General features: G+C 31.7%; 9 protein-coding genes across 9 annotated transcripts; 5 read left to right on the forward strand and 4 right to left on the reverse strand.

Annotated features, from left to right (window-relative positions):
• The first annotated feature begins 11 nt into the window (after positions 1–11).
• ASCRUDRAFT_77737 (DEAD-domain-containing protein) lies at positions 12–3,420 on the forward strand. The gene has a single exon (XM_020193985.1). It carries the CDS (start codon positions 234–236, stop codon positions 2,925–2,927), a length of 2,694 nt encoding a protein of 897 aa, XP_020045046.1. The 5' UTR covers positions 12–233; the 3' UTR covers positions 2,928–3,420.
• Positions 3,421–4,157: 737 nt separating this feature from the next.
• Positions 4,158–12,647, reverse strand: GCN1 (Gcn1p). The gene has a single exon (XM_020193986.1). It carries the CDS (start codon positions 12,621–12,623, stop codon positions 4,257–4,259), a length of 8,367 nt encoding a protein of 2,788 aa, XP_020045047.1. The 5' UTR covers positions 12,624–12,647; the 3' UTR covers positions 4,158–4,256.
• An 885-nt stretch (positions 12,648–13,532) lies between these two features.
• On the forward strand, positions 13,533–14,732 carry ASCRUDRAFT_26340 (ANP1/MMN9/VAN1 family protein; the record flags this gene model as incomplete). The annotated part of the gene is made up of 1 exon (XM_020189952.1): positions 13,533–14,732. A coding segment is annotated over one exon (1,200 nt), but the record flags the coding sequence as incomplete, so codon positions are not given.
• A 1,698-nt stretch (positions 14,733–16,430) lies between these two features.
• LOC1 (Loc1p) lies at positions 16,431–17,111 on the reverse strand (the record flags this gene model as incomplete). Its single annotated transcript, XM_020192068.1, has 1 exon — positions 16,431–17,111. One exon carries the CDS (start codon positions 17,109–17,111, stop codon positions 16,431–16,433), a length of 681 nt encoding a protein of 226 aa, XP_020045049.1.
• A 257-nt stretch (positions 17,112–17,368) lies between these two features.
• MRPL22 (mitochondrial 54S ribosomal protein uL22m) lies at positions 17,369–18,476 on the forward strand. The gene has a single exon (XM_020193987.1). The coding sequence runs from the start codon at positions 17,394–17,396 to the stop codon at positions 18,441–18,443; it is 1,050 nt and encodes a 349-aa protein (XP_020045050.1). The 5' UTR covers positions 17,369–17,393; the 3' UTR covers positions 18,444–18,476.
• A 187-nt stretch (positions 18,477–18,663) lies between these two features.
• Positions 18,664–20,131, forward strand: WRS1 (tryptophan--tRNA ligase WRS1). The gene has a single exon (XM_020193988.1). It carries the CDS (start codon positions 18,698–18,700, stop codon positions 19,982–19,984), a length of 1,287 nt encoding a protein of 428 aa, XP_020045051.1. The 5' UTR covers positions 18,664–18,697; the 3' UTR covers positions 19,985–20,131.
• A 139-nt stretch (positions 20,132–20,270) lies between these two features.
• Positions 20,271–20,592, reverse strand: ASCRUDRAFT_82647 (uncharacterized protein; the record flags this gene model as incomplete). Its single annotated transcript, XM_020194753.1, has 2 exons — positions 20,271–20,465; positions 20,539–20,592. The coding sequence occupies 2 exons, from the start codon at positions 20,590–20,592 to the stop codon at positions 20,271–20,273; spliced, it is 249 nt and encodes an 82-aa protein (XP_020045052.1).
• A 249-nt stretch (positions 20,593–20,841) lies between these two features.
• SHR3 (Shr3p) lies at positions 20,842–21,801 on the forward strand. The gene has a single exon (XM_020193989.1). The coding sequence runs from the start codon at positions 21,102–21,104 to the stop codon at positions 21,756–21,758; it is 657 nt and encodes a 218-aa protein (XP_020045053.1). The 5' UTR covers positions 20,842–21,101; the 3' UTR covers positions 21,759–21,801.
• A 291-nt stretch (positions 21,802–22,092) lies between these two features.
• Positions 22,093–22,869, reverse strand: RPS3 (40S ribosomal protein uS3; the record flags this gene model as incomplete). The annotated part of the gene is made up of 1 exon (XM_020192069.1): positions 22,093–22,869. The coding sequence occupies one exon, from the start codon at positions 22,867–22,869 to the stop codon at positions 22,093–22,095; it is 777 nt and encodes a 258-aa protein (XP_020045054.1).
• Positions 22,870–24,194: the final 1,325 nt, after the last annotated feature.

Genomic DNA, 24,194 nt, shown 5'->3' on the forward strand with positions numbered 1-24,194 from the left:
CCGTCCACAAAGCTGATTATATCGTGTTCCGTTTTAGGAAACATCTATTTAAAAGCTCGCACGTGTTTGTGAAAGGTGTTTTCTTTGAAACCTCAACGCCTTATTTTCTGTTGTTAATACACTGCCTTTGAGTATTGCTGCCTGTTGGTATCTTGTTGGTATCCTCTCGATAGTTGATAGTGTCTGCCTGTTGTGCTGCGTAAATAACTGCTTTTTAGTTGTTTTGCTTTTCAATGGCTGTTCAATTGACTGATAACACCATCAGAAATCCAACTTCTGCTGGTGTTCTTGAGAATAACGATAACTTTGACAATCAGAATAACCACTTTCAACATACCATTAATAGCGATGGTTTTGATAATTCCAACTATGGCTATCCAGTCAATCCTCAAGCCCCAAATCTTGGTCTGTTTCCAAATCAATTTCCAACCCCAAGTCAGTATCAATATCCAAACGTTCCAATATATTCCAATTACCATCCTCCTCCATCACAATATCAAAACTATCCTAACTCCTATCAGTTCCAATATGGGTATCAATACAGCAATCAATATCCCAACCAGTATCCCAGTCAATACAATAGCAATTTCGCTTCTCAACATCAATATCAGCAAAATGCTCCTTCAGTTTCTAATCAGTTGCTCCATTCTTACAACTATTACAACACTAATGTTAGTGCTTCAAAAAATATCATGACCAACACTAGTGCTACTTCTGGTAATTATATAAATGAAACTTTCGACTCCATCAATGAGCATAATACTACTTATAGACCAGATAATGCTAATAATAATAAAATTGACAATTATTCCACTGGAACTTCCAATTTTACAAATAATAGATATAGCAATTTTCCTACTACTATGACTAGTAATAATAATAATAATTTTAGCGGTATGAGTTATAGTAGTAAGTTCAATACCAATAATACCAATAATACCAATAATAACAACAATTTCAACAATTTCAATAGAAATTATAACAATAATGGTTATAATAATAAAAAAACTTATTATAATAACAATAACAATAACAAAAGTAAAAAAAATTATAATAGATACATTGATACTAATAATAACGTTAACATCAATATTCTTGGCAAATTTATTAATAATAAACAAATACCTGCGCCAAGAGATGAAAAAATTGAATATCAATTATTTGGAGGTAAAAAAATAGTTGATCCGGATCAAAAATTCAATCTGATTCAATCTCATGATGGTTTAAGTTTATCCGCTATTAATTTTGATCATTATGATGAAATTCCCATTGAAGTTACTGGTGAAAATATCCCACTTCCAATCAATTCGTTTACTGATAATATTGAATTAAATAATAACTCAACCAAAACATATTTAGATCCTTTATTAATTCAAAATATCACCCTATCAAGGTTTAATAAACCAACTCCAGTTCAACGATATTCAGTTCCAATTGTCTTGAACCAAAGAGATTTAATGGCATGTGCTCAAACAGGTTCAGGCAAAACTGGCGCCTTTTTATTTCCAATTTTATCGGAATCCTTCAAATCTGGTCGAAAGCCATTAAATCATGATAATATTGAAAATCATGACAACAATATTCCTTTTCCAACTATTCTTATTCTTGCACCAACAAGGGAATTGGTTTCTCAAATTTTTCAAGAATCTAAAAAGTTTTGTTATAGGTCCTGGTTGGTTCCATTTTCTGTTTATGGAGGTACTGACATTCAAGTTCAAATAAAGAAAATTCAAAAGCACGGTTGTGATTTATTAGTTGCAACCCCAGGGAGATTAAATGATTTATTGAACAGAAAAGTCATCTCTTTGAAAGGCATAAAGTTTTTAGTTCTTGATGAAGCTGATAGAATGTTAGATATGGGGTTTGAGCCGCAAATAAGAAATATTATTCAAAACAATGACATGCCTGATGTTTTGAATAGAACAACTTTGATGTTTTCGGCAACTTTTCCCAAAGACATTCAACTTTTGGCCAAAAGCTTTTTAAAAAATTACGTTTTTTTGAGTGTTGGTAAAGTTGGATCTACCTCTGAAAATATTACTCAAGAAGTCTTGTATGTTGAAGAGATTGATAAAAACTCAATTTTATTAAACATCATTTTGAATTGGAAAGCTGGTTTAACTTTGGTTTTTGTTGAAACCAAAAAAATGGCTGATAATTTATCTATTTTTTTACAATCTGAGAGTTTTCCTGCCGCTGCTATTCATGGTGATAGATCTCAAAATGATAGAGAAAAAGCATTGAGAAATTTTAGATCCGGCAGAAATCCAATTTTAGTTGCAACAGCTGTAGCTGCGAGAGGTTTGGATATTCCAAACGTCACCCATGTTATCAACTATGATTTACCAGGAGACATTGATGATTATGTTCATCGAATTGGTAGAACTGGAAGAGCTGGAAATGTTGGTCATTCAACAGCATTTTTTAACTATAATAACAAGAATATTGCTAAAGGTTTAGTTCAGTTATTGACAGAATCTAATCAAACAATTCCTGACTTTCTTTTAAATTTCCTAAAGATCAACTTCAATAATAAAAATAAACGTAATGTATCTAAGAATTCTAATTTTATTGCAAAAGATCATCGCTCATTTAATAATAATTATAATTATAATAATTATGCTATGAACAATCAAAATAATATCAATATTATTTCCAAAAATTTTGCAGATTTTAATATTTCAAGCAACAACTCGGATGATTTTAACAGTTTTAACGTGTCTAACAATGATAATTCAGTTAGTAAATCTTTTTTCTCAAATAATGAGTTGAATATCAACAAAAAAGATAATGTTGATAACATTAATTTAAAAACTGCTAATAATTTTAATTTATATGATTTTTATCAAAATCGTGAAAAGGCAGAATACTTCTTAACTCAAGATGATAGAAACGCAAAAGATATTTTAAATAAAAAATCCCAATAAAATTTTATATATCCTCACTAATTCAGAAGGGAACCAGGGGTTAACTTCAGATAGAAATGAACATTTAAATTCAAATGAAATGGGTTTGAATGAAAATGTCCAATTTAAGTTTGCTGACCATTAAATCATATTCATTATTATTGTTTTTTTATTGTTTTTTGCATTAATATATTTATTTTTTTTCATTGATTATTTATTTCTTACATTCTTTTTTACAATCTTTCTTTGGTGATGAAACTTTAATTTTTCATATTTTGGCTAAACTTTCTTATACTTGCACTATTCTCTTATTTTTTGAATTGATAATATTATTAAACAATTTCAAGATTTTGGAGAAAAACTATTTAGAAGAGCTATAAAATAGTTTTCTAACTAGAGGCATTATTTAATTTTTTGAAAAATTTTAAGCAGCCAAAATATTATTTTTGAAAATTTACTGTGTTTATTTTTTTATTCAATTTAGTTAATTATCCTTAAAAACATGATATGATTTGCAGGTTTTTTTATTTTTTATTAAAATTCAACATTAATCAAACATATTATTATATTATCATACTATTTTAAGCTTTGTTAATTTTGATTATTGCTTTTTGGAAACATAAAACGGTTTTTATTAGTTTTTCAACATTTCGCTTTAGGTTATTTATCATATGTTTTATATTTTTTTTTGGAATTTAGTTTTTTTGTTAACAGTGTTTTTTTTATTCATCAAATCTTTTTGAGAGATATAATAGTTAATATTTGTTGAGATTTATACATTGGGGGTTATTAATTTAATTTTTGAAATGTGTTAAATACAAATATGTTTTATGAATATCAATTAATTGAACAAAAAGGGAGCACAAGAGAAAGTGAGTATTTGTATTAAATTCAAAAACATAAATAGTAAAAATAAAGTAAAACACTTCGTGATAAGTTGATATATAATTATTTTAATAAATATGCATTTATATTAATACTTTTTAAAGAAAGGAAAACTTTCGTTTTAGTTATTTTTTTTTCGGACCTTTGGTTTAGAAACGTTCATGATTAAATTTAATCATGAGTTTCTTTTTGTGTTTTGTTTTTTGAATTATCCCGGTTTTACACCTGTTATTCATATAAAAAATGCAAAAACATATTTGTTGACGAAATAAAAAATTTAAGGTAAGAATGCTTCAAAACTCTAGTAAATACGTTTATTAGATATCACTAATCAATGAATTTAGAAAAATGCCCGCAATTGGTACCTATTAATTTATGGAAATAAAACAAAAAAGCAATCAATATAAAAATAAAGATTTTAGATAAAAACATTATGGTTTTCTATGGATGAAAAACCTCTACATTTCAAACTGCCCATATTTCATTTTCGTCTTCAAACTTGTCAGAAAACATAACTTCCTCATCACCACCAGCTGCAATTTTCTCTCTTTCAGCTTTCGCCAAACGAGTCGCAACTCTTTTTGTGTAATCGCCAATAGACCTTAAAAGAATTTTGCTTCCTATAATAGTCGAAACACTGTCTTGATTTTCACTACGTAATTTTTCAAACCATTCTTGGAAAAATTTAGAATCCTCATCATGAACTAAATTAAAACATTCAATATAAGCTTTTTCAGCAGCAAGTTTAATAGGAATTATAGAATCCCGAACACACATAAATATCGCTAAGGAAATTTTTGTGATGTTTTCTTTAATAATTTCATTATATTCAAACCTTGAGAGAGTTCTTAAGACTACTAATGATAACCTTCTGGCCTCCAATGAATTAGATTTGGGTTTGTTTGCCGCGATACATAAAGAATTAATTAGTTCCTCAATAGTTTCATCAAACACAAAGAAAGGCTCGTGGTTTGTTTGAGAGTTGTCTAACAAAAATCTTTTAGGAGGGCCAACGTTTCCATGGAGCAACAAATATTTACCTGCTGCAATAATGGAATTCTCCGAAATATGTGGAATCTTGCTGTTGATTCCAGCATTTATGATATCACCAATATCGCGATTTAGAGCATCATCAGCAAATATATGAACTGGTGCATTTTGCAAAAACGAATTCATTGTTAGTATTGAAAAATTAGCAGTTTCATCTTCAAAAGGAGCCAGTAAAATCTTGGTTCGTAAAATCTTAGCTGCACTATCACTATTAAGAATTTTGGATAACGATCCAATTAACTTTGCGTACATTGTTATCAAATTCTCATTGCTATTAGATGAATCTTCTTCAATTAATCTCAAAATATTAGATTTGGAAGCGTCACCCATTTTGGATCCCGATTTATTCACGACTTCTACTATAGCATTTACTATAGCGAATTTGATCCGTGGATCATTAGTAGCTTTAGCGCTATTCACTAATTCAGTTACTAAAGGATCGACTCTTGGTTGATGTTCAATAAGTGATCCCAAAGCTTTAGCTGCTTTGGATCTCAATGTTTCATTGCTAGAATCCAATAAAGATTTAACAAAAGTTCTTTGCAATTGAGGAATGAAAGGTCTTAAAAATTGAGGAACCTTAGAGAAAAGAATGTTAAGAGTGGATAAAATAGATGCCTTTACGTCACCATTGAATCTATCACCTATTACACGAATTAAAGGACCTGTTATAGCTGTAACATATGTTTTTAATATAATTGGAGGAGTTTTTGAAACAATTTCAGCAATACCATCTGCAGATAGCTGTCTTTGTTCTGATGTCCCATACATAAGACCACGAATAAATACTGGTAAAATACAACTGGGTCCTTTTGGTAACTTGAATCCAGGTAAATCTACACCATTTACACCTGTTAAAACCAATGACTCCTGAGCTGGTTTTACCAATCTCTCTAGTGACTCCTTTGATTGCAACGAAATCAACATAGATAATGCATGCCATGCATGATAAACAACATCTTCGTTTTCATCATCCAAAGAGCTTATTGTGTTGGTTACAATATCTTGAGTGTAAACTGAATAATCCAAATTTGTTTCTTCAAAAAAGGTGCATAGATGTTTGTAAACAACAGCCTTTTTCTGCGGATTTTCACTGTTAATAAAAGAAAGTAACTGTTGCAATAATGGATGCAAACCGCGCTCATCTTCAATTGACAACAAAATCTTTTGAAATGCCTTATCAATCTCTTCTTGTTCCTTTTTATTGTTTTGATTTTGGATAATAGCTTCAACCAAAACATTAATTATAGAAGACAATCGTCTATAGAGAGCATTTCCAGCAACTTCTGCCAATGAACCAAGAGCTGAAGCTTTAAATGCATCAACTGGCGGAGATAATAGAGTTGGTATTAAAATTGGAAAGATATCATCCGATTTAGTGGCCATAATTTCTTGCAAGGCATAAAGAGCATTATCAGAATGATCACTTGAAGCTAGAAGATGAAGAAGATGTGGAATTATACCATCAATTGCTGCTTTTCCAATAGTATCCTGCAAGACTTCAAATGCAAGACCAGCAGATGATCTAACATCATCGTCATTGTCAATCAAACAATCACGAATAATTGTAATAAAAGATTCTTGATATTGGCTTACAACCTCTAAATCACTTGTTTGAATTAACTCTCTAAGAGCAATACAAATTCCCTGTTTGACATCAGAATCGTCTCTTGATGAGGATTTTTCGTAAATTGGTAACAACTCCTGCAAAATCAAGCTTCCAACACGACGAGTAAGATCTGCTAGAGATCTAGCAGCAGTTTCGCGAAGATCACCACTATCATCAGCCAAACGACAAATTGTAAGTGATATGATTGTTGGCAAAATCTCTTTTAATGTACGTGGAGTATTGTACACAAGAGATTTCCATATGTCAAGAGCAGCATTACGAACCACGCCATCAACATCAAATCGGCAAAAAAATAAGGAAGATAAAAGCACATTCCGACGACCAATTCCAAGAACTTCAACAAGTCTTTTCCCAACACCAGAAAATTCAACTTCTTCAGAGGTTTCAGCATTACGATTAAGTCCAGTAACTTGGTATAACAATTCTCCAATAAGTTGAATTGAACTAAGACGAATTCTGTAACTGGAATTACAGAGACCATTTTCAAGTTCAGGCAAAAGTAAATCAATAGCTTTATTTGCGTAATTTTTAACAAGCAATTTACCAGACCTCATAGCAGTTTCACTGATATTAGGATCTACATCAGCCAATCCATTAAGAATTGATGGAATAATTTTGGAAATATAAGGGGCAAATTGATTTCCAAAACAAGCAGGCAAAAATAATAGCAATGGCATAAAACCCTCCCGTATAAATGAAATGGAGCTTGTTGTACCAGATAAAATTATTGGTAAGCATTCATCAAGCTTCGAAACACCAAGTCCAGAAATTACTTCTGCAAGAGCCTGAGCTGCACCGAGTCTATCTCCACGTTTATCAGGATCTTCAAATGTGCTAAACAATTTGTCAACAAGCCCTGGGAAATTATCTTCACCAAGTTTTTCAACCAAAGAACCTAAGGCTCTGGCAGCAGTGGCTCTAGTAGTACCAACTGGATCTACCATTGCGACTTCCAATTCATTTACCAAGGATGGCAAATATGGATACAAATCCGTATTGTCTACTAAAATTGCCATATTTCCAACAATTTGACAGGCTTTACGTTTAGTTGAAGCAGATCTGTCAACCATACCACGATGAATAACATGTATGATGAGAGCTAATGAAGGACCATCAATATAATGAACAAATTGGGTTTTAATCAATTCATCTAAAGATTCATCAGTGTATTTAGTAGGATTTCCAATTGCTTTGATTAAAATTGGAACTAATTTTTGAATTTCAGGGTTTCGAATTACTTCACCAAATCGCTTTAAAGACTGATCCGCGGATTTTCTAACTTCTTTGTGAGTATCTGTAAGAACACTAACAATCTCAGGAACAATAGTAGAAAGAGAAAAAGACAATTGAGTTGGATCCAAGTAAGCCATAGAACCTAATAGCTCAACAGATGCCTTTTTAGATCTCCATGAAATATCATCCAAGTTATCAATAGCTAAGGGAATTATCTTTTTGACCCCAAAACCTGTTGTGCTTTTCATGATGGTTTTAGCTGTTATATCAGTATACAACCGAACATCAGCAGAAATATCACCTAGGTTTTTCAAAATAACAGGTAGAATTTCCAAAGCATAAGGTTCAAAAAATTTATCTAAGCTTTCAGATAAACAAGAGACAGCAATAGAAACACCTTCTCTTTTGATAGGATCTTTTTTATCTTCTGCCGATTCAATCAAAGTTCGAACAATATCATATTCGAACAACGCCTTTATCCCAGCTCCTTTTACAAAACCAGCCAATCCAAAACCTGCACCTCTTCTCTGATACAAATACTTTGCTTCAAATAGTTTCTTAAACATAAGGTCAATATAGTCAGGTAAAGATTTTGGTATTAGAGGCACTAACCCAGCCAAACAATTGGATATAGCTCTTTGAACGTTCACTGAAGGAGTGTCTAATGTCTTTATTAGTCGGTCGACAACTTGAATAAGTCTTTTATCAGATGATTTAAGATGCTTTGCTAATGCTCCATATAAAATAATAGTAATTTCTTTAATATTGTTTTGAGTTTTACTATTTTTTTCAGTTTTTGAAGCCAAAAACCGCTCAAAAATTGGAATTAATCCTTCAAGATTTTGAGACCCAAATAAATTAATAATATCAATACCAGCATCTTGAAACTCTTGTCTAACAATACTTTCTGAGTCGCCCAAAGCACCTTCATTAATAAAGAAGTTAAAAAGTGAAAGAACTGAAATTTTATTGCTAAACAAAGGAGAACAGTACTTTAAAGTTAAAGCGATTCCACTTCGTATTTCCCAAGGATCCTTTTGATCAGTAGAGGACTTAATTACCAATCCATACTCGTCAAGAATTGGCTCTGGTGGTTTTGATTTAAGTTTATACAAATCAAGAAGTGCTTCTAAGGTGGTCAGAAAGATTGCAGGTTCATCTTTGGAAAGTATATCAATAGCAGCAAAAATAGACTTGGAAACAGACAATCGAATTCCGCTGTCTTTATTTGCTAAAAATTCCATTAATTGAAGTGGAGCAGTTTTATCCAAAACAAATCCATTTTCCCTCCAAATTGTCAGCGCAATTTCAGCATTGTGATCATTATTATCAAATGTAGATATCCATATTTCATTTGAATAACTCATATCTAAAGACAAATCAAATTCTGAGTCTAAACAATCTAAAACCGCATTTCGAGCAAATACCTCAGGAGTTAACAAAGAACTGAGAATAATCGAAACATCTTCTTCACTTAAGCTATCAGAAACACTTTGACAAAGAGAGTTAAAACATTCTTTTGCAATCTTAGCTTTAGATGGTATCATCATTAACGACAATAAAACTTCCAAAATATATTTTTTCACAATATTCTCATTATCTAATACTTCACTATGATTTGCAACTATTTCAACTGCCAACATTAATAAATCTTCTTCTTTGTCTTCTTCTGCAAATTCTGCTTTCCTAGCAACAACATGTTTGTTAGCATTTTTCATTGCAACCAATTTCCCATTTTGTAAAACTTTGGTTAACAAAGGCAAAATATATATTAGAGAAAATATGTCAAGTGGAACTTGGTCGGACAAAAATTTTATTCTGAAAAGAATTCTAGATAGTAATTCAAGCACGGGCTCTTCTAATAAATTACTGGGTAAATTTCCAACTTCATATATTCTCAAGGTTGCAACACCCACAAAAAGTTTTGTTGCACCTAATCTGGGACTGATGATGTTAGAAAGTGCTAGAAATGCATCACTAGCCTCGGAGTTTAAAAAAATCGAGCAATAATTATTTTCCATTATTGCTAAAAGAGAATTTACAGCAGTTGAAAAATAATACTCATAGCCATTATTAACATTTTTAGCACTATTACCTAAACCATCAATAATAGATACTCCACGTTTTAAATGAAGGTAATTCTCCTGAATAGTCAGACGAATTGAAGATTCTTTTTTAAGTTGTTCATTAATTAATTGTTGATCTTCCCAACTGGTTTTTTTCTTCGAATTTGCTGATAAATTTTTATTGTTTAGTAAATTGTTTGAACTATAAGCAGCAGTTTTTGGGCTTTTCTGATTTTTTGATTTAGCATCAGTGATGGGATTGATTACCACAGTTGAGCTATCAGATTTCCATATTTTTAGATTAATATCATTAAGCAATTTCAATTTGTTAATAGAAACATCTTTTTTAATATTAGATTCAACTATAGGTCCTATTGTATCTGGAGATACAAATGCTAATAAATTAATTGATTCAACAGCTGCTCTGTATAAAGATTTTTCAAGGCCAGAAATTAAAAGCAAATCATAGCATTGTAAAAACATTTTTTCAGAATCGTCTGCAACTATTTTTCCAGGGTCAAGATTGGCTTTTTGACAGGCACCTACCCAGCCATTTTTAATTTTCACAGACAGATGGTTGCAAATAACTAATAAATTTTTCAAATGCTTGATTATGATTGATTTTTCAGAAGGATTAGATGAAGAAATGATAATAAAAATATTTGGGATTAATTTAAAATCAAAATTGAACTTTTCAGAATCAAAATAGGTGTTAGAATTGCGTAAACTTTCAAATAATCCATCGATTAATAAATCCCCAACAAGTAGTTGATGATTTTTGAATAATTTAGTTACTAAATCATAGCAAGGCTTTCTTATCTCAAAAGAGATGTTTTTAGATAAAAGTAAATAGAGCCAGGAAAGGCTGTAACAAACAGATTTTGAGTTCAAATCCTCAGTATTGTTATCCAGGGTTAGGTCGCTTAAATTAGAAAAGTAGTTGATAGAATAAAATAAAGCGTGAGACAACCATTTAACTTCGTCATGATTATTGAATTTTGAATAGATTTTTGAGTTGACTAATATAGAAGGCTTTTCATCATTTTTGTAGGCATTTTGAAAGATGGAATTAATGTCAAAAGAGTTTTGAAGGGATTGGGATTTGAATTCATTTGAAATGATAAAACAAATTGATAGAACAACGTAGGAAGATAAAATATTTTTATTAACTAAATTAGACAATGGGTTGTTAATAATACTATCAAAATTAGTTAAAAAGGTGGGCAAGAGTTGAGATAAAATATTAAGAAATTCTGGTGAGGATTTCAAGTGATTATAATTTGATAAAAAATTATGACCGAAATTCAAGTACCAGTTTTTGCGTAAATTTAATTTATTGTCATTAAAGCCTTTTAGAAGAATTTTTATAATGGAATCATCGAATTTATGATTTAAAGTTAGTAAAATGAAAAAATGATTGAAGAATGAAGATAGGTTATAGTATAAAGAATTTTCAATTTGATCTTTTGAGATTAAAGCTGATAAATTGTTAATAATTTTAATTGAAGAAGTTAATTGAAGATCGAAAGAATTTTGATCAAATTTCAAGTTATTTAAAATAGAAGTGAAGATAAATTTATGATCTAAATTTGAAGCCGATCTTAGAGAAACAAATAATCTATCAATTATTTTTGATATTGAGGTATTGTCATTTATAATTGATAGTGAGTTTATCAAAGAGTTTTTTGAGCCATTTCGAATAAAATCTTTTGAATTTTTAAGATTAGTAAATAGTTGATCATATAATTTTGAAAGGTCGTTATATGATAAATTGATTTTGAGATTGAGAAATAAGTTTGAAGAAATGTGACCAAAGATTAATTCAGGGGATCTCAATGAAGCTTTGATTAGAACAGGTAAAATTTTTGATTTGAAAAAAAGTGATTTGGGATCATTTGTAAACAAGTTGATGAAGTACAGATCGAATTTTTGATAAACTAAAGGTAAAAGAGCAAATTTATTGAGTAGAATGTTGTTATTATAAAAATCGATAATTAGATCTAATTTTGTATTGAAAAAATGGAATAAATTAGGAATAGCAGGAATTAAATTTTGAATAGATTTAGATAAAATTGAAATTGATAATAAAATGGAAGAGTTTGGAAGATTTATTTTTGACAGTTTTGATTGTAAAATTGAGTCCAAGTAGATCTGAATAAATTGGAGGCCCTGAAAACTCAGTTGAGGGTTTTGCAAATTCTTGAAAACAATTGATAAAGTATTTATTGAATTACTGAAAATGGAATTTTGAATTCTCAACTTGTGGTTAGCGTTGGGGCTAATAGGAGGAGGAAGTTTGGGATCAAATTGGTAATTTGATGCAAGAGAGCTTGTAGAATAGTATGTTGTATAATTAATTAATATGGAGTGTGATATAATTAAGTTTTCAAACAGAAGAGAGGAGTTTCCGGTGTCAACCAAATGAATTGAATTTAAAATCAAGGTTTTATTAATGATTTCCAATAAAAACAAGACATCACATATGGGTAAAGAAGAAGTGATTAGATTTGAGGAAATTAAATCAGTAAAGTATTTGATTATAATTGAATTGAAATCCATCTTTTCGTCTTTTGCAGTACTATCATTATTGAATGATAGATTTAAAAAACTGGGGATCAAGTTGTTGACATAAAAAGTTCTGGAGTGTGCATTGAAGGAAAACTTGTTATAATTTACCAACAAAATCTTCAAAATTAATAGAAACTGCCTGCGGTGATTGACATCTTTCGAATTTGAAACCAATAAATTGTCCAAATCTTGTAACGTCTGCAACTGTAGGGCAGTTGAACCATTCAATAAATGGTTGGTCAAGTCTGCCGAAGATAGGCTAAGCAAAGCAGAACTCTCAGCCATTTAAAAATATAAGTAAAAACCAGCCAATCTATTGCAATCGCTATCAAACAGCACTGTCTTGTGAATTGGAGGATCTTCTAGTAAACCATCCACAACATCACTGCTGAGGGCAGTTTCTGAAAATTTTCCACTGATTTCAAATTAAATACAAATCAAGCAACAACGTCACGTGCCAAGTACACCACCTGACTTCAAACTCTGGTCAGATGCAGATCTGCGTCTGTGGCCGAGCGGGCTAATGCCGTATAGAACTGCAAGCACCGGTTCGAAGCGCGTCGAGGGCTGTTTTGGTGAAGGTGCCAGGCAGTTTCAGATGTGTCGGCAATTGCCCGTTTGGGTGCCTCATTTATTGTCTTATTTTCTGGATGAAACTGGAGCAGAGGCTGGTCGTTGGGGCTCGAGTGCTGCTGCCTTTGGTGAAGATATTTAACTCAGTGCTCTGCAGTTGCTCTTCCACTGCTGGTGCCTCTTTTCCATTTGCAAATGCACTCTCTAAGACTACGGGATTTGAACAGCTCTCCGGTGCTATCTCCCACTTCCTCCGATGCTGCTTCCTCTGCTTCCATTCTGGCCAGCGACCTAGAGTCCAATTCACCCAACTCTTCTACTCTCTTCGATTTTTTTCAGCACCCCAGCAGGAAATCAAAAAAACAACTTGTTTTGCGTTCTTTAAAGCTTTTTCTTGCTTTTATAAATTGGTTCTTCCTTATAATAATTCCGTTGTTCACGGTTTACTACTATTTATTTGTCAATCATTACATCACCTACAATTTGTTCGACTCAATCAACACCATCACTCTTCATCTCAATCCCAACTCCAATTCCAACCGTTATACCAGTAACCCTCATCAACCAACTGGCGATAGCCATGTATTAGATCGCTTGAATATTCCTGATTTTGGCTCTGAAAGTTTCAAGGACTGTAATGTTGAGTTTTATGACTTGAACGATTATCAGTCAACAGCTGAGGGCTGGAATAACAATGAACGAGTCTTGTTCTTAGTTCCCTTGAGAGATGCCTCTAAACATTTGCCAATGTTTTTCTCTCATATGGTCAATCTCACCTATCCTCACCATTTAATCGATTTGGCCTTTTTAATATCCGATACTAAAGACTCAACCTTAAAAGATTTGAAAACCCATTTGCATCTAATTCAAAACTCTCCGAAAAAATCTTTGCATTTTGGTCGAATCGACATCTACGAAAAAGATTTCGGCCAATCAATTGGCCAATCTTTTTCCGATAGACATGGCTTTCAAGCTCAAGGCCCAAGAAGAAAACTCATGGCCATTGCAAGAAACTGGTTGCTATTCAACGCCTTGAAACCAGATCATTCCTGGGTCTATTGGAGAGATGCTGATGTTGAAATCATTCCTAAAACTATTATTGAAGATTTAATGCACCACAACAAAGATATCATTGTTCCAAATGTTTGGAGACCCTTGCCAGATTGGTTAGGTTATGAACAGCCTTACGATTTGAACTCATGGCAAGAATCCGAAGGTGGAATTGATCTAGCTGACTCCTTGGATGATCATGACTCTGTAATTGTCGAAGGCTATCCCGAATATCAAACTTGGAGACCTCACTTGGCCTACCTAAGAGATCCTTATGGTGATCCAGAAGTTGAAATGGAGTTAGATGGCATTGGCGGAGTATCAATCTTAGCAAAAGCAAATGTCTTTCGCAGTGGTTCCATGTTTCCTGCTTTCAGCTTCAAGAAACATGCTGAAACTGAAGGCTTTGGCAAATTATCAAAGACAATGGGCTTTGGAGTTTTTGGTTTGCCTCATTATACAATTTGGCATATCTACGAACCAAGTAAAGATGATATAAAACACATGGAGTTTATGAAAAAAGAAGAAGAAAGAAAAAAGAAAGAATTGAAAAATAAATTGATATTTAACAAAGCCTGGAGAAATGCTTTTGAAAGTGTCGATGACGAATGGAAAAACGAAAAATTCGATGTCTTCAAAAACACAATAATGAAAAATAGAAAAATTGATGTTGACTGGTCCGAAGTTGATGAAGTTTTACAACTAGTAGATAAGAAACCAGGTGAAATAGATTATAATGATCATGAGGACGTTCAACAAAATGTCTTTAATTATCAACTTGATTTCACAAAAATGTTTGAAAAAGAAAAAACTTATCAAAAAAAATTAAAAAAAATATTAAATCCCATCAAAGAGTACGGTGATCATCCAAATGAACAAGTTTTCGGCGATTGGGGAGATGCTTCTTTCAAAAATAAAAATAAAAACAAAATATTGAAATTTGTAAAGTTTGATTCAAAGTTAATTGAACACCCAGAAGATGAAGACAATAATATAGACAAAGATGATAACCAGATTGCTAATAATAATAATAATAATAATAATAATAATAATAATAATGATGATGATAATGATAATGACAATGATAATGATAATGATCGTGAAATCTCTGATTCGAATTTTATCACTGAAGACAACCCTGAAATTGAAGTTTCTGCTGATGATATTCTAAACTATGTCCTCGATTTTGCTAATCTTGACTCAGACAAAAAGAAATCTTCTACATCCGATAAAAAAAATATTTATGTTGAAGCTTTGCAATTGAATCAGCATATTGTTCAAAATTCCGAAAAATCATATGAAGAAAAAATGAAAGAATTGAGAGGTTTGCTAAATAAATATAAAAACGATATAAAAATTAAGGAGAAACCAAGTAATACCAAGTATTCTGCCAAGTCCATCAAAAATCAAAATGACCAAAAACTTTCAAATTCTGAGCCAAAGATAAGTCAATCTCACTTGGAAAAAATTGAACTAAATGACAGCCCTTCAGTTTTTGAAAAAGATGAATCGAATAATGACGAAACCAATACCAACAACTTCTTATCACAAGAAAATTCAGACTCGAAATTAAATGATAAATTTGAAAACCAGGAAAATGGTGATGATTCTTCTGATCGTGATAACACAAACTTTCTTGATGAATCCTTGTTTGATGAAATTAAAGAAATTGAGAATGATCTCACTCTTCAAAGTGAAAGCAATGAAGATATATATAAAGATTTAGAACTTCATATAAATAAAAATGAAGAAAACTTAAACCAGGATTTTGATATAAATGATGATAATAATCAAAATCACTTAAATGATTTGAGTAATCAAGGTAATGATGAAAATGTGATTGACAATAATATCAATGAAGATGAATCCATTTACAAAACCGAAAATCAACATGAAAATCATAATTCAGACAAAAACTATGAGACATTTGAAAATAGTATTGATGATGAGATTGATAACAAAGTATATAATGATCACTTTTCTTCTAATGAAATAGATGAGAAGGAAATTATTGCCAACTTGAACTACCGATTGTTTGATGATATAAGTTTTAAAAAGGAAAAAGAAGAAAGAGAAAAGAGAAATTCTGAATATTCTCGGAATAATGAAAAAATTGAGTCATTGAACTCAAACGAAGAAAATAGTTTAGATTCGAAAATTAATTCTAATTCTGAAGACCAAATTCTAGAGTATGAAGAAATAATTAATGAGGTGTAGATTATAATTTGCATTTCAATCAATACAGAAAATTATAATATTCCAAAAATTATTTTAGATTTTTATTTTATAGATTTTTACACTGTTTTTTGTGTTCAATTTTATGCGACTTTTGGGTTCTATAGTGTTTCTTTGTTAGAATTCCAAGGTGATTTTTATTTTGATTAGAAAATTAACAGGAGAAAAATATATGCTGTATAGTGTGTTCATAATTAAAGTACAATCAATATTAAAAAAAAGTAGGAAAATAAGTTAAACAAATTCAACTTTTCTTTTGCTTTTAACTATATCACCAGATGTATTTTTACTATCATCATGAGCATTTGCAACTTGTTTTTTTGCTAATTTTGAGTTTTTTCTTCTCAAGGTTCTAGCTAAGTTGGCCTTTTGTTTCAATTGCAACTTTTTATCATTTAGTTTATTTATCTTTTCATTTTCTTTTACCTCCAATTCTTTTCTTCTTAAGTCTCTAATTTCTTCTAATCTTTTGGCTTTTTCTAGTTTGGATTCATTCACCAAATCATTTTTATCCATAATTGTCTTAACGATCTTATTCAATACAATTGTGTCATTATCACTTATAAATTTTTTGCCCTTCTTTTTACCTTTTTTTATAATTTTACCACCAGGCCTTAGAGCTGTATTCAAGGTTGGTATGTCCAAATCTTTTTCATCTATTTGAATAGAATGATGCTTTTTGTTACTGTTCAAGGAGGATTTTGGCACTTTTGAAGCGTTTTTCCCATATAAACGCACTTTAGACTGATCTTTCTTCACTTTATTCTTTGATACAGATGGAGTATTGGATTTTGGGGTCTGAATAGGTTTGGAAATCAAAAGATTTCGAGCTTGAGAATCACTTTTGAGGTCTGAATTTACAGACCTAGTGAGATCTTGTTTTCGTGCCTGTTTTTTAGCTGATCTGTAAACCATCTTAGATTAAAATATATCAATACAATCACACACTTCTTACTGTAGATAAAAAGCAAATTTAAATTTCTTTCTCTTTGCTGTGTGAAAATTAATCTGAAAAAAAAAAATTTACTTGAAAGGCCTTTTGATGTATAATTATGCACATATATGCAAAAGTGCGTTTTTAGAAACCGGGCAACCTTTGGGCTAAAATCCATTCGTTGGATTTGCAAAGAGGAACAATTTTCAGCTTCAACTTGCAAAAGACAGTACTGTGCCAGTGCTTTCGGTTTGAATCTCACCATGCTCTTCAACAATGTCAAGCAAACGACCTCAAGGCTGTCAAATTACATGAACTTGCTCTTGAATAGGGCCTCTTTACACCAGCTTCCTGGAATAACAACATGCAAAGCAGCCGGTTCTTTTAATAACTTTCATGTGCTGAAGTACTTCAGTTCATTTTCAATTCAAAACGACGAAAAAAAAAACTCGATATTTAGTGACTTGACTACAGTCGATAACAACACAAAAACTGAAGCATTGACAAATCGAATTGCTGAAGGTTTTGATGCTATTGGATCACACGAAGAACTGCCTGCTTCTAAAACTGAAAACAATCTCGAAGATATTGATGAAGAAACTGCTCAAAGAATTAAACTAGTTAAAGAAACTGAAAAGGCCAAAAAACGCATTCAGAAAGTTGAAGATGATCCAGAATTAGTGGAATTTAATAAAAAGTTCATTATAAATCAAGCTGCTGATGATTTGCTTTCCCCATTAAAACGAAAAGTATATTTGGCTAATGTTGGAAAGTTTGGATTTTTTAAAAATAATCAAAATATTCAAGTCGAAGGAAAAAGTTATGTTTTGAATCTTACAAAAGAAGAAATTCAAAGTTTGGAGCCTTCCATCTATTTAAAATCCTTCAGACTAATTGGTTCTACAAAAAAAGCATTGCATATTGTTCGGTTACTAAGAGGACTAACATTAAAGGCAGCTATTGCTCAAACTCAATTTATTGAAAAGAAGGTTGCAAAAGAATTTTCTCCAATTCTAGAAAGTGCCATTGAAACCGCAAAAACCTATAATTTAAATGCTAACGATCTTTACGTTTCCGAAATTTGGGCTGGATCAGATGGTGAAACAGAAAAGGGACTTGATCCAAAAAATAAAGGGAGATTTGGTATAAAACGTTTTAGAAGACATCATATCAAAGCTGTTTTAAGAACATCTCAAACACTTAAAAGACTAAACTATGAAAAACTTGAGTTGCAGAAAAAGAAAAAACCTGCCTTTACTCCTTTAAGAAACCTTGGAATCACTACTCGTCAATCTCAATTCATGAAATGGTGAAACAAAGTACATTACAAAAGATTTTAACATCTCATTTACATGTAAATAAAATATATTCTATAATTTCATTCAAAAAGTTTATTGATTGTAGAGACTTTTGCAAGGTTAAAACAGTAGGACGATCACCTGATTTTTCAAGAGTGAGAATGTAAATAAAGTTTATTGATGAAAATGAGTAATACAACAATCTATTTGATAAGTTCAAATATATGAACTAAACACCAACTTTAACAATTAGAAGCAAAAAGTAAGCAATGTCAGCTGAGAAATTAAATAAAGATCTTTCGGATTTATCAGTTAAAGAGGAGGCAAAAGAACAGATAATCACACCTTGGGAAGTTGAGGGTGCAGTGGTTGATGGAAAAGCCCAACTGATTGATTATACCAAACTAATTAAACAGTTTGGTACCAGACAGATTAACAATGAAACACTAGAACGTTTTACTAAAGTTACAGGACACGAACCTCATATTTTTCTCAAAAAGGGAGTCTTTTTTTCGGAAAGAGATTTTAATAAAATCTTGGACTTATATGAACAAGGTAAACAATTTTTCCTTTATACAGGAAGAGGACCTTCTTCATCATGTATGCATTTGGGTCATATGGTGCCTTTTATTTTCACAAAATGGTTGCAAGAAGTGTTTGATGTGCCATTAGTTATTGAGTTGACAGATGACGAAAAATTCTTGTTTAAACCAAAATTAACAATTGATGATGTGAAAAAGTTTGCAGTTGAAAATGCCAAAGATATTATTGCAGTTGGTTTTAAACCTGAGAATACATTTATATTCAGTGATTTGGAGTATATGAATGGAGCATTTTATGAAAATGTTGTTAGAACATCAAGGCAAATCACCACTACAACGGCCAAGGCGGTTTTTGGATTTAAAGATTCGGATTGTATTGGAAAAATTCATTTTGCATCAGTTCAAATTGCAACAGCATTTCCATCAAGTTTTCCAAATATTTTAGATCTACCACCAAAAACACCATGTTTGATTCCTTGTGCAATTGATCAAGATCCATATTTCAGGGTTTGCAGAGATGTTGCAGACAAATTGAAATTTAGTAAACCCTCGTTGATTCATTCAAGGTTCTTTCCAGCATTGCAAGGGTCAACAACTAAAATGTCAGCATCAGATGTAAATACAGCAATATTTATGACAGATACAGCAAAACAAATTCAGAAGAAAATAAATAAGTTTGCATTTAGTGGTGGACAAGCGACAATCGAAGAACACCGTAAATATGGAGGAGATCCCGAAGTCGATGTTGCCTATCAATATTTAAGTTTTTTTGCGAATGATGAAGAGTATTTACAAAAACTTTATGATGATTACAAATCTGGAAAATTGTTAACAGGTGAATTGAAAAAAGAGTGCATTCAAGTTTTGCAAAAATTTGTTAAAGAATTCCAAGAAAGAAGGAAATTGATTAATAAAAACACATTAGATAGTTTTATGAAACCTCATAAATTGGTTTTTGCTGAAAAAGAGAGATTAGTGCCAATTAAGTCCAAACCAGCTAAAAATACCAAATAAAATATATCAAATAGTAAATCGAACTATAATAGAAATATGAATATGTTTAAGGTTTAAATAGATGAGTTATGAATAACATTGGAAAAACTTTTGTGCTTTGTTTTTTTGGTGTTTTGAGCAAATAATTTATATTAAATATATAGAAAATAAATACCATTAGAATATAGCAAAATGAATGATTGCAATTTTCATTCGAGTAAAAGACGTAGCCTAGAAGGACAAAAAAACCCAAACTTCTTGTTGCAATAAAAAATTTTATTGAGATTGAAACCGCCCACTGGATGATTTAGTCATCATAACCAGATAAAGTCAAATCTCTGGGTCTATTTGGTATTGGATAATAGGTGGGAACAGGTGGAGCATCTTCAAAAAGATATTTTCTTCTCAAGGGAGTTATAAATAATACACCCAATGGACCAATTATACCAATGACAGCAGAAAAAAACAAATTTGGCTTGGTGTGAGCATAAAATCGCAAAGTCTATTGGAAATGAAAAATCAACTAGTCAGTTTGCCAGCCCGAAAATCGAGAGAGGTGGGTAGCCGTAACATACACGAATAGGGTTTCTTAAAAACAAAGGTTTTTCACCAATATATCTTTCATCCATTTTCAATCGTTGTTATATCGACACCTGGAGTCCAACTTGAGTGCTGATTGATGAGAGCTGGTATAAATCGATGCACCCACAGTGAAAATGGTAATAGCTGATTATTTCTCGTGCATCCCATTGGTTATGAAACCTCCCCGATGCAGCATTTCTCAGAGTGGCAGCTGCTGTTTCAAGCGCCTTCTGTTTTGTGATCGTTTGATGGCTATATTAGGCAGCTTCCCTTTCGGGAGCAGAGCCGCCCATGTTGAGAGTTGCCCTCTAGCAAGTTGAGGATAAGAAATCAATCAGATTGTGACATGTTCATTAACCTTTTTATGAAATTCTTGATAAAGGGTTAAAAGAGCACTGGGTCGTGGTATTCGCCTATTTTTCACTTTAATTATTTGCCATCGAGCTCTGTTTATCATAAATTGCTGTCCATATCTCGCTTTTTTGTTTTTTTTTGCTTTTAATTTACTTATTTTCCATTACCTATTTTCCATTACTACCAACAATATAATATCGCCATGGGTTTATATCAAGATCTTTTACCGTTATCAACTGGGATTGTTGTTGCAGCTTCGTCATTTTGCTTGGGTATTGTTTATGCCAACTTTCAATATGATTATAAAACTTTGATTTTCAAAGATGGAACTGAAGCTGATTTTATAAATTCATTAAATCACTATACCACTTGGGCTAATTCCCCACTTAAGATATTACATATTTTGCATGTTGTATTAGGTGTTGGCATATTTGGTTTTTGTATAAAAATCTGGAAACCAACCGATGATACTTATTTATTTGATTATTCATGTTTATTCATGTTTATTGCTTCGATGATTATCTACGCTACTAATTTAAAAATCGGAGCTGATAGTTGTATCCATGGAGACTGGGGAGAAGTTGACATGAAGACTGGTATCAATGTTATGGCCGCTTCGCAAATAATGGTTGTGTTTCTTTTAACGGGTGTTTTATTTCTACAAGCTGGTCAATTTTATTCTGAATTTGATTTCAAAAGAAAAACCGCTAAACTCGAAGCTGAATATCGTGAAAAGGAAAACAAAGCTAAAAAAGAATTGAATGAAAAAAGTGAAAAGAACAATCAAAAGAATTCCAAAAAACACAAAAATTCCAAAGGTGAAAAGGTTGAAGCCAAATCAACTGGAGTTGAAGCCTAGATTAATGCTATTAAGCCAACAATTCCAAAAAAAATGGCTTTGGGAACGAAATGGATAGTTTGATATTAAGATAATAAGAATTTATGTATAAGTATGCCAATGATTTTGAAGTTTTTTTTTGTTCTTTTTTTTAACTCAATTACGTTTTTGTATTTATAGTTTTAATCAAATTTTTTTAATTGTTATCAATTAATGTTAAATTTTATTATATAAATACAATAAAGTAAATTAAAAAAATAATTTACAAAATGATAAAAAGTGATTAAAAAAAAAATAAAATCATTTATTTGTTACTAGTGTCTAGGGATTTCAAAAAATATAAAGATTAAAAAACTTAGGCAGTTTGAGTTTCAACAGGAGTTTCAACAGGAGCCTCAATGGGGGTCTCAGCTTGTTCTTCAATTTCTTCAGGAAATTCTTGAACAGGAACTTCTTTGTGATTTTTGACGTATGGAGCAGGAGTTTCTTCATCTTCTTTTGGAGGAATGACATTGACATAATCAGGTAAAGAGTTTGGACCGAATCTTCTCTTTGAAGGATCAACCATGATTTTAACTTTGATACCTAAAACACCTTGTCTCATCAAGACGTGTCTGGTAGCAGTGTCAATAAAGTCTTTTGAAGGTTGACCAGAGTGGATCATGAAACCATCAGCGAATTTCATTGATTTTGCTCTGGCAGCTCTTAATTTACCGGAGATTACAACTTCAACACCTTTGGCACCACTTTCCATGACGTATCTGACAACACCGTAAGCAGCTCTTCTAATGGCCAAACCATTTAATAATTTGAATTTAAGAGATTCAGCTTGAGCAGTGGCACTTAAACCACGTTCTTGAATTCTTTCTGCGTAGAGAACAAGGGTGTTTGGAGCAAATTTGAATCTTTTCTGGACCAAGGAGGTTAATTCATGGATTCTACGACCATTTTCACCTAAAATTTCTTGTGTTCTGATGGCTCTGATAATGATTTCAGTTTTTGTTGGGGTGATTCTAACTTCAACGCCAGAATAACCTTCGGCAGCCAATTCTCTGGTGAAAAATTCGTTTAATTCAGCAAAGAAGACACCGTCGGCTACCAATTTCTTTTTTTTAGATAATAAAGAGACCATTTTGGATTATTTAATAGTATTGAGGATCGAAAATAGTGATAGAGAGAAAATGATCAATATAGAAAAACTGTTGGTTGAAAAGTTGTATGTATATTTTGGAAATGAAAATGAAAATGTGAAAGAGATCAGAAAGAATAGTGTACAACGCACGTGAAACAAAGTAGGGCTATAAAGTTGAGTGTGAGCAAATTAGCTATTAGTTAGCATTTAAGTAATTATGAGATATAGTGAAGCATGAGATTATGTAATGAGAGTAGAGTTTACCGTGTAGGCAAGGGAATGTTTTTGAAGCAAGCAAGTGGCATACGGTGTGTTCTAGACCTGTAAAAGCAAAAGTTAAATGGCGAGAAGAGTGAATTGCGTTTGTTCGAAGCAAGTTATATGAATAGCGGGTAGTGTCGAAGTCAGAAAGAACATTAGCAACAATCGCAAGATTGAATGTAGTGCAATGATTGATGGAACAGAGAAGTTTTTGAAGCAGACAATTGAGAAGGTAGCAATCAGATAAGATGATAAACAAACGATTTGGGCCAAAATAAATTTCAAAAGCAAAATGTGAAATTGATAATACAGGTTTTGAATGTTAAAATTTTAAAGCCTTTCTATAAGCTCTTCGTTAAAGAGGTTGATTGATTGACTAAGAAGAGTTTAAGGTAATTAACTGTAAAATTATGAAACTGGTGGGTCTAAGCGACATAAGCAAATAGAGCTTTTAAACCAATTAACATGCTATTTTTCGACGAGTGTGACATAGCAGGTAGTATAATTATGACTTAAAAGGAAATTATGAAATTTACTCCTATACCAGATAAGAAGCAAACTAAAACACCGGCTCTTACACCGGTGTTTTTGTTGTGAAAGAAGATCGTTTTCTGGCTTTGGATAAATAGTGCAAACGACCTTTATATTTCGGTAGCAACTCTGAATTGTTTTTAAAAAAGTATAAATATAAGCAAGAATCCAGCCTCTGCGATTTTTATTATTACCAATATCATTATCAATATCATTATTAACATCATTATCAGTGTGCTTTCGCCAGTTGTGATCAGAATAACCATAATATAACCACAATATATTATAACCACAATATATAACCTTGGTACTCATCTAACCCATACTACAGATTGATTTCCAGACCAATAACAGTTGCAACCGAAGTCTAACATTTTTCCAAAGACACAAACAATAATAACAATAACAATAACAATAACAATGCAAATTCAATCCGTCGCTATAATTCCATTTTTGCTTGCTGCTTGCCAGGCCGTTGTCACAGTTGAAGTAACGACCACCGTGAGTGGAACACTTACTGAAACCGCCTACGA

The sequence above is a fragment of the Ascoidea rubescens genome, assembly GCF_001661345.1.
Source record: "Ascoidea rubescens DSM 1968 unplaced genomic scaffold ASCRUscaffold_16, whole genome shotgun sequence".
Lineage (NCBI taxonomy): Eukaryota > Fungi > Ascomycota > Saccharomycetes > Ascoideales > Ascoideaceae > Ascoidea > Ascoidea rubescens.